Source organism: Chrysochloris asiatica, unplaced genomic scaffold, assembly GCF_000296735.1.
Source record: "Chrysochloris asiatica unplaced genomic scaffold, ChrAsi1.0 scaffold00032, whole genome shotgun sequence".
Lineage (NCBI taxonomy): Eukaryota > Metazoa > Chordata > Mammalia > Afrosoricida > Chrysochloridae > Chrysochloris > Chrysochloris asiatica.
In genome coordinates this window covers 2165138-2174935 of record NW_006408550.1, presented here as the reverse complement: position 1 = coordinate 2174935, position 9798 = coordinate 2165138, and the positions used below count along the sequence as shown (strand labels likewise).

Here is a 9798-nt window from a genome sequence, read left to right as displayed (position 1 = left end):
AAAATATTGCACATAATAAGGTTGCACAGAAATTACTGGCTGTTTTTACAAACAGAATGAGGTATTAGTCAATCTCTAGATAAAGGTGAGTGCAAGAAGAGGAACCACAAAACAAAACACATAAATCCATATTAAAATCTAGTGTCCACACTAAGAAAGAAACATGAAAGATGTGTGAACTAGCTATGATTTCAACAGTACAAAATCATTAGCTAGCAGTCAAAACATGTAACAATCTCTTGGCAGTATTCTCATACATTTTCAACTCCCTTTCAACCTAAGTGACTACAAGCAATACAATTCGTCATTTTACTCCACTTCCACTGTAGAAAGACATGATTCTGTGGTAAATGTCAAACCATATCTTAGCCTTTCTAAATTTAGATAAATTTAATTAGAAAACAAAAAAGCAAGAAAATTTCTTTTATGATCTCTTTGGAAAGTTAACAGATTTCCAAATCATTCAGTGGCAATTAACTAAGACACTGGTTTCCTTTGCTGAATGACTCAATAATACAATGTCAAGTACATTTAGCAACTCAAGTCAGAGATGCTCCAGAGCATGCAATTTAAATTAGTAAAGATTTTACCGCAGTAATCATTCAAGCTCACACAACTGAAATTTACAGTAACTCTCAAAGTTTAAATTTTAAATATGTATCAGGCAATCACAATCTTTCCTTAGTAAAAAAACTGGCCGCATTAGTGAGCCCGAGGGCAGATAAAAACAGACCAGGAAAATTTATAATTATCTTTTTCTTTTAAAAGAACTTTTACTAACCAGGGAAATTAACAATTAGTTCTTTCTCTAGCTGAATGTTGTTGAATGTCAGAAACAATCTAAATATATTCAATAGCTGTATTAATTGCTCAAAGTAAGTGAACTCATGCAAATAGTTCACAGAAAATTGTTTTGCATCAAAGATACTGAGGAAAAGTCAACTAGTTGGTTTAATGAGATCAGGAAAAGAATATGCTACTGTCCTGAACAGTCAGTGTAGGTAGTAACCATATTTCCTCTTCGTTGAGTGACAGTCCTGCAGTGCTTGCTAGATCCATGGAATCGATTTTCAGTCTGTACTGTATGCTGATTGGTAGTGTCAAAGCCACTAAAAGAAAACATCTTCTCCATATCTTCAAACATGTCATCAAAAAGTCCACCTCCAAAAGAAAACTGCTGGAAATGATGCCTTTGTCTACTGGAACCATCCTGGCGTGTATGGAAGTGATTTTCAAAATGCTTCTTGGACCGAGTGTTTTGGCTTTGACCAAAAAAGCCAAAGTCTTTAAATAAGTCATCAAAATTGAAGTTAAATGACTGCTCAAAAGGGCTTCCATTACCTCTCTGTCCTTTATCATTAGTAAAAACACTGTGTCCAAGTGTATCATACTCCTTCCGCCTATTGGCATCTGACAGAGTTTCATATGCTGAAAGAGTAAAAGTTTTAAAAAATATTTGTTAAATGAATATTACCATTACTACAAATAAACATGTTCACAACAATTTCAAAATTCTTTATTCTTTTATTTGTATAAAGCCATCACCTATACTAAAAATTAAATCATCAAACATAACCAACTGACAGGAATACAAGGAGTTTTCACTCTTACTAGTTGAAGTAAATGTTTAATTCAAATTTCCTATTCAGTTACCTCCATCAACCATTAACTGCCTAAATACTCAGGAGGTGCCTGATGTTTCACAAAAGACAAAATTCCATACACTTTCTTTAAAGACAATGCGGCTTCGAACATATAAAATCCAAGGTATTTCAGTCTATTTTTATTTAATCTTCCTACTTAGTAACATCATTTTCTAAGTTAGTTCATAAATAAATCGTGTTCTCCAAATTTTACCTAGAATAAGCAATTTATACATGATGAAAGAGCAGTTATACATGATGAAAGAGCAAAGTAATACAGTTTTAGATCAGTATATCAACTAAATGTATCTACTATCATTCATGTATTCAAGAATCAAGGTATTATAAGAAATCAGTCTCAGAGACTTTCACTATATTTAAATGTAGATCCCAACCTTCCTCCAATCTCCACAAAATCTTCAAATACATATACACTTCTTAACTATCATTCTCCTGTCCTGGGCAATACCTGTGAGACCTCAAAGATAATTATTCCTTTATTTACCTTCTGCAATCTCTCTGAATTTCCCTTCAGCATCAGGGCTCTTGTTTTTGTCAGGGTGGTACTTCATGGCCAACTTGTGAAAGGCCTTCTTTATTTGGCGTTCCGATGCTGATTTTGGCACACCTAAGACATCATAGTAACTTTTTGAGGCCAGAATTAATTCTGTTATCATTAAGATGCAGATTGCAAAGATGAAAACTGACTGGGGAGTAGCCATTTCTAATATCCTAAAAGAGAAGGGGATAAAAATTAATCCATGGAGCTACTACTCCTAACACTTTTCTTTAAATAGTGCATCTATCTGTTGACGTTAGTCCATTTACCTATTAGTTTTATCGCCTCCTATGCAATAAATAGAGCGAGCGCAAGAATTCTTTTTTCTTAATCTACGACACTTAACAAAACAGCAAGGTCGGTAAATTCTGTCCAAAATTCCCATCGTTAAGAGAATTCAAGATTTCGGCTAAGGCTGCCAGAAAAATGAGTTTTCGGGGAGTTTCTCGTTGGGATGAGTTAAGTTCTTGGGTTGAACTCAGGGGTTGGGGCAGCTAACTTCACGGACGCACAGGAGCTCAGGGCTCCAGGCCGGCCCGCACCGTCAGCGACAGGGTTGGGTGAGTTTGCCCAGCGGGCCGCGGGCCCCGAGAAGAGCTGATGACACACCGCGGAGGCTGACGACAGGACGCCGCGCTGGGGGAACCTGGCCGGCGCCTAATGAGCAGGTGCAGCCTGCTCCCCGGAGTCTCGGGGCCCCACGACACCGCAGAGCGCGGGCCCTGCTCACCAAATCCGACACTTCTCAACTAGGGGCACCCTCTTCCGACATCCCATCCCCAACAAGGGCCCTCCCGACCGACAGGCTGGGCCGAGCTCAAGCGCAGCCCGGCTCCATCCCGGGGAGCGGCAACCCCACCCCCACCCCAAACGCACTATTCCGGGGTGCGGCCGTCTCCGTACTCTTACTCGCTTAGACCAGAACACCGGGAAGCCCGAAACCCTACAGCGAATAAATCGGACGCCAAAGCCAAGGCGGCCCGGGCCCGGGGGACGCTCCCAAACGCCTCCCGCCACCCGGCCACGTCCCTCTCCCGCACCCTTCGCCTGAAGCTGCTCCAGAGCCGGGGCGCTGGCGAGGCTGCCGGTGGGTTCCGCGCGGCTGTTCGGTCCTGGCCTCTCCCCGGCCTCTGCGGCCTCAGGCAGCCGGCGCGCGTCCCACTGCCGCTTAGACAGCGACCTGGCGTTCCTCCAGTCGCCGCCGCGTCCTCCCAGCCCGCTCCCCACTGGCGGGCGTTCGCGGCTGATGCAGACAGCTAAAAAGAAATTCTACACGAAACGCTTCCCCATTGGCTCCTCCTTCCCACCTGACCCTGAGGCGCTACGCGCACGTGGAAAACTGTTGTTGCCGCTCAGCCCCTACGTCGTTTCCGGTCCCAACCCCCGAATGGGCGGTGCTGCGGCCCTCAGCTGCGGAAGAGAGTCGCTGTGGTTGCGGAGGCGTTCCCCGTGGCTGGTCTCAGCGCAGGCGCAGTGACGCCTCAAGGAGGCCTAGATCTTGCGGCCCTGCCTCAGCAAGGAGGGTCGGACTGAGCCCCTCGCCAGGCCTGGGTCTCCCGGGACGTTACCCGAGTAATGCCTCGCTATTGCGCAGCGATTTGCTGTAAGAACCGGCGGGGACGGAACAATAAAGACCGGAAGCTGAGTTTTTACCCGTAAGTTGTCCCTGGAGCAGAAACGTCCGTCCTGCTGTGGGCCGCGGTCTTTCGGCGTTTCGAGCGGGGGCTTGGGCTTCTGTCCGCTCAGCTCGCAGGACACGGAGTTCAGGCTACCCCAGAAGGCCTTCCCGAGCGTTTCCCCACCCCACTTGCTGTCGTTTCATTGATCCTTAAGCCGCCACAAAGCTATAGGATAAGCATTAGACTGCTAACAGCAAGGTAGGCAGTTCAAACCCAGCAGCTGATACACAGCTGCTATGACCGACTCAGTGGTACTTAACATACACACTCCAAGTGACATTAGGGAGCGCGGTGGCTCCACACAATAAGCACTGGACTGACTGCGAACCTCAAGGTCGGCGGTTCGATACCACTTGCCGCACCACAGGAGAAAGATGACACTTTCTGCAAAAGATTTACAGCCTGGGAAATCGTGTACTGTGTCACTATAGGGTGGTACCAATTCAGCTGCATGTAAGTCACAGTAAACCTACAAAGTGCAAGGCAGAAAGGAGCGCAGTTGAATTACAACCGCTGTGAACTGGGCTGCATTTTGTTGTTGGGTGCTGTGGAGTCGATTCGCACTTATACGGCGACCCCATATGTGCAGGTACAGGTTTTTCAAGAAGGATTTTTTTGCAAACAGGTCACCAGGACTTAATTTCACAGCGCTTTTAGGTGGGTAGTCTATAATTACATTTTTCTCCGAAAGAAACTTGAGTGTTCCGAAAACTTAGGTAATTGACCTTGAACATTTAACAAGAAAGTCAAGTGCCTGTATGAATTACTTTGTTGTTGTTAAGTGCCATCAAGTCGGTTCCGACCCATAGCGACCCTGTACAGGGTTTCCGAGGGTGTAAATCTTTACGGGAGTAGAAAGCCTCATCTTTCTCCCGCGGAGCAGCTGGTAGTTTCGAACAGCTGACCTTACGGTTCGCAGCCCGATTCGTAACCACTACGCTACCAGAGCTCCTTGTATGAATTACTAGTGCCTGGAAATATTTCTGGGAAGCAACAGAAGTGCCTACGTTCAGAAGACCAGAGAGATTATAAAGCCAGACTTAATAGTTTCCAATCCTGGCCCTACTCACTTCTTCTACCTTAGTGACCTTGGCACATTATTTTATCTCATCCATTAAGCGGAGAAACTGTTTCTCTGTTGTGTTGGGTCTTTTCCAGACTCATGTTGTTAATTGCGGTGGAGTGCTAAGGGTTGCCCAACTCTTAGCAACCCTGGGTAGGGGTTCCAAGAAGTGGCTGCTGCGTTTGAATCACTTAACCTTGCAGCTAACAGCCCAGTGCTTATCCTACAGCTCCACATCAGGGCTCCATTTCCACATACAGCAGTTATATATGACAAAGAAGAATTGCCCTGTAGGGTTTTCTTGTCAGAGTGTAAGTTAAAACAGCAGCTGGCACACATTAAAAACAATAGATACAGAAGTATAAAAATAAACATCAAATAGTTAGTGTTACATTGCCTTGTTTTCTGTATTTGGTCCTTTACTTTTTTAGATTTCACAACAGTTATATTTTGATGCCTGTTTTACTTTAACCTGAAGCTCTACACTGATGACTCAACTACTTTCCATTATTTTAGACAAAAGTAAAAGAACCCATAAGTCATTCACATTGCATGGCTATATTTCCAGAATTCTCTCCCTTGAAATCCTTCAACAAAGTAAAACCCTTCAACATTTTCCTGTGGTTAAGAGTCAGGCTGCTAACTTAAGGGTCAGATGTTTGAAGCTACCAGCTGTTCTGTGAAAGAAAGATGAGGCTTTGTGCTCCTATCAAGATTTACAGCCTCAGAAACCCTATACAGCGTCACTATGAGTTGGAACTGACTCCACAGCACACCACCACCATATTAATAGCTTTGCTCTGCGAAAGCTTATAGTAAAGGAGGAGCGTGTTGAACTTAATTCCATATTGGATCTCAGATTTATGATTTATTTGGCCTTGGATTTGGGTGGTTGTTGTGAGTGCCATAAGTCAGTTCCGATTCATAGCAACCCTAAGGAATAACTGGTTGCCAAGTAGCAGCCAGTGGATTTGAAACACCATCCTTGCCCTTCAAACATTGCAGCCGAGTGCTTATCCTCTGTTATTAAATGCCATTGAGTCGGCTCTGACTCATAGCAACCCTGTATAGGGATCCCAAGGAGCTACTGGTAAGCTTGAACTACCAACCTTATGGTTCAAATCAACCTTACAGTCTAGCTCATTAACCCATAGTGCCATACCAGGACTCCTACAGTTGTAAGGTGCCATCGAGTTGGTACCAACTCATAGTGACCCTGTGCACAACAGAAGGAAATACTGCCCGGTTAGACTAAATATTTAATTTTTGTGGGCCTCTCACAGTACTGTTTTTAAGAAGAAATATAAAAAAATAATGTAGTACCTGATGAATTCAACTATAAAGATTCCCCCATTAAAAATATGAATTAGTGAAAGTAGGATTTTTAATTTGATAAGTTTTTGTTTACATATGTAACGCAAAACAAAACTGAAAAAAAAAATTGTTTTCCTTATAGCACCGAACTGAAACTGAGTTGACTTATGCTCACACTAGCAGTTTATAGTATAAATCTTCATCAGTTTGGGGACCTAGTAAATATTCACATAGCATATCCAATTTTTGCTGTTATGTGATACTGTTTTTGGGAATAAGGTAGTAAACCAAAATTACGAAATAAATCAGACAATATAAAGATACTAAATTGTTTCGGAAATATATTCCAGTAGATTTCTTAGCAATTTACACATTGAGAAGGTAAGTACAGTCCATTTACCTATAAGGATATTCATAAAATGTGTTTTTTAAATTGTTTGATAACATAGTATATACAAAAAGGCTTCAAAACGTTCATGGGAAAATGGAATTAAAAGATAATAGAATTTTTCCATGTTTTTGAAGCTCTTCTTTGCACAACAGATGTAATTTGCAAAACCTCATATAAATGAAATTGCAAAGAAACATTTCAGTGTAAAAAGTAAATTCTCATTTTAGATACAATGGTAAAGGTATGACGTTAACTGTGGCTAGCAGAATTCAGATCATCTTAAGAGGAATACAGTGTACAAAGAGCTGTCTCTGTCTATTCTCTTTGCTGTGTTTCATATTATAAAATATGAATCTGTCCCCTTTAAACATGTTTACTTTTCATGTATCAGAATTTCTTTTAGAACTTTGGAGTTCCTAATTTATTATAGAGATCTAGAGATACTGGACTAAATTGAGGCTGATCCCATAAAGGCAATAGAATATTGGTAGTTCTGTAAGATTTCATTTTACTGTCAGCAAAACTATTTGTTTAAATTGTTGTTGCTAAGTGCCATCGAGTCGGTTCCAACTCATAGTGACTTTGTATAGAGTTTGCAGGGAGCAGCCATTGAACTTGAACCGCCAATCTTGCTGTTCGTACTGACTTTGCCATCCAGCACAGAGCCACTAAGGGAACCCTGGTAGCATAGTGGGTTACAAGTTGGGCTGTAATCTACCAGACACTTCTTGAGAGTAAGATGAGATTTTCTGTTCCTGTAAAGATTTACAACCTCAGAAACCCTATCCAAGGTGTCTATGAGTCAGAACTGACTCCATGGCGCACATTCACCAGTAAACATTTCAGATCTGCTGCACAAGACCTCTTTAAAGTGTTGAAGAGCAAAGATACCAGTTTGAGGACTAACGTGCTTCTGACCCAAACCATGTTATTTTCAATAGCCTCATATACAAGTAAAAGTTAGACAATGAATAAGGAAGACCCAAAAATAGCTTGATGCATTTGAGTTATAGTGTTAGAGAAGAATATTGAAAGCACCATGGACCGCCCGAAAAGCAAACAGATCTGTGTTAGAAGAAATGCAGCCAGGATGGGAAATCTCTCAGATTTCGCACATACTAGGGATTCTGGTGTGGCTCTGTGGGTTAATGCGCCAGATTGCCGCCGTTTGAACTGCAAGGTTGGCAATTCAAGCTCACCAGCTACTCCTTGGAAACCCTATACAAGGTCGCTATGTGTCGGAATCAATTTGACGGCACTTAACAACAACAGGAGGAACTAGTCCCTGGAGAAGGATGTTATGCTTGTAAAAGTGGAGGGTAAGCGAAAAAGAGGCAGACCCCCAATGAGATGGATTGGCACTGTGGCAACAACAGTGGGCATAGTGTAACAATTGTGAGGATAGCGCAGGACCAGGCAGGTTTCATTCTGTTGTGCATCGTGTAGCTATGAGAAGGAACCAACTAGCCAGCACCTAACAACAACAACAACAACATTTCAAATATTGCTGTCCGTATATAAAATAGAAAGGTGTTTACTATTTCTTATGTTCACACTTTTTGGAAATTCTTCTAATATAAAGTATTTGTTTCAAAAGGAGTCTCAAGACCACTTTGAATTATAGGCAAACCACTTGGTATGTGCTATTTGTGTGAAATACATTTGAATAGTACTCTGTACTTAATACAAAGCTATTTCCTAGTTCTAGGGAGTCCTAGTGTAGCGCTGTAGGATAAGTACTAGACTGCAGGGTCAGTTTGAATCACAAAGCTAGTGGTGCAAACTCACCAGCCCCTCCTTGGAAACCCTATACAGGATTACTATAAGTTGGAACTGACTCAACAGCACTTAACAACAACAGGAAAACTGCAACAAAATGAAATCAAACCTGGAATCCATGGAAGATATGGATAGAATTTGTCATTAGTTGTTAAGTGCTGTGGAGCCAGTTCTGACCCATAGCGACCCTGCATAGGGTTTCCAAGGAGTGAATGGTGGGTTTGAATCACCGACCTTGTGGTTCAAACTGACCTTGCGATCCAGCACATTTTCCTGTAGCACCACACTAGGACTCCCTTGTTGTTGTTGTTAGGTGCCCTCGAGTCAGTACCAACTCATAGCGACCCTATGCACAGCAGAAGGAAACACTCCACCACTCGTCTGTCAGTTTGTCCTACTGTGACGGCTTGTGAGTTTGCTGTGATTCTGAAAGCTATGCCACTGGTATTTTAAATACCAGCAGGGTCACCCATGGTGGACAGGTTTCAGATGAGCTTCCAGACGAAAACAGACTAGGAAGAAGGAGTAATGAACTACTTCTGAGTATTTAGTCATGAAAACCATATGAATAGCAGAGGACTCCCTAGAACTAGAAAATAGCTTTGTATTAAGTACAGAGTACTATTCAAATGTATTTCATACAAATAGCACATACCAAGTGGTTTGTTTATAATTCACAGTGGTCTTTAGCTTGAGACTCCTTTTGCAACAAATACTAGATAATACTGTATTGTCTTTAGTTGTTGTTGTTGTTGTTAAGTGCCGTCGAGTCGGTTCCGACCCATAGCGACCCTGTACAGGGTTTCCGAGGGTGGGAATACGTATTTGATCTTAGTCCTCTGACTGCGCAGATAGTTACCATGAAGACTATCTGCTGTAGTAGTCGGGGTGGCCTTGCTTTTGTAGTACTAGCACAAGTGACCACAATACATAAGTCTGGATTCTGGCCAGACTGTAAAAATATAGCAAAACTTTCCCTTTTTTCTCTTTATTTCAGGTTTCCTTTGCATGACAAAGAACGGCTTGAAAAATGGCTAAAGAATATGAAACGAGATTCATGGGTTCCCAGTAAATACCAGTTCCTGTGTAGTGACCATTTTACTCCTGACTCACTTGACATCAGATGGGGTATTCGATATTTGAAACAAACTGCAGTTCCAACAATATTTTCTGTGCCTGAAGACAATCAGGTATCGTGGGAAAAGTGGGGGTGGGGGTGGGGAGCAATTAATGCTGAGCAGGGTGGCAGATTGCCAGGCAGGCTGCCAGGTGGAAGGGGTAAGAGGGAAAGATAGCTGTTGGAGAAACAAGTTATTTGGGGAAAACATAAACTAATTTATGTTTCTAGAATAATAATAATAATAGTAATA

At 42.3% G+C, this 9798-nt stretch overlaps 2 protein-coding genes across 2 annotated transcripts in view; one reads left to right on the top strand and one right to left on the bottom strand.

The window, feature by feature from the left end:
* Positions 1 to 931: 931 nt before the first annotated feature.
* Positions 932 to 2365, bottom strand: DNAJB9 (DnaJ (Hsp40) homolog, subfamily B, member 9). The gene is made up of 2 exons (XM_006859286.1): positions 2149 to 2365; positions 932 to 1428 (listed from the first exon to the last, which is right to left on the bottom strand). The coding sequence occupies exons 1-2, from the start codon at positions 2363 to 2365 to the stop codon at positions 977 to 979; spliced, it is 669 nt and encodes a 222-aa protein (XP_006859348.1). The 3' UTR covers positions 932 to 976.
* Positions 2366 to 3777: 1412 nt separating this feature from the next.
* THAP5 (THAP domain containing 5) overlaps positions 3778 to 9798 on the top strand; it is a 7365-nt gene continuing 1344 nt past the window's right edge. Inside the window, exons 1-2 of the mRNA XM_006859285.1 lie at positions 3778 to 3857; positions 9426 to 9618. Of these exons, the coding sequence (XP_006859347.1) occupies positions 3778 to 3857; positions 9426 to 9618 (273 nt within the window). The remainder of the gene's footprint in view (positions 3858 to 9425; positions 9619 to 9798) is intronic.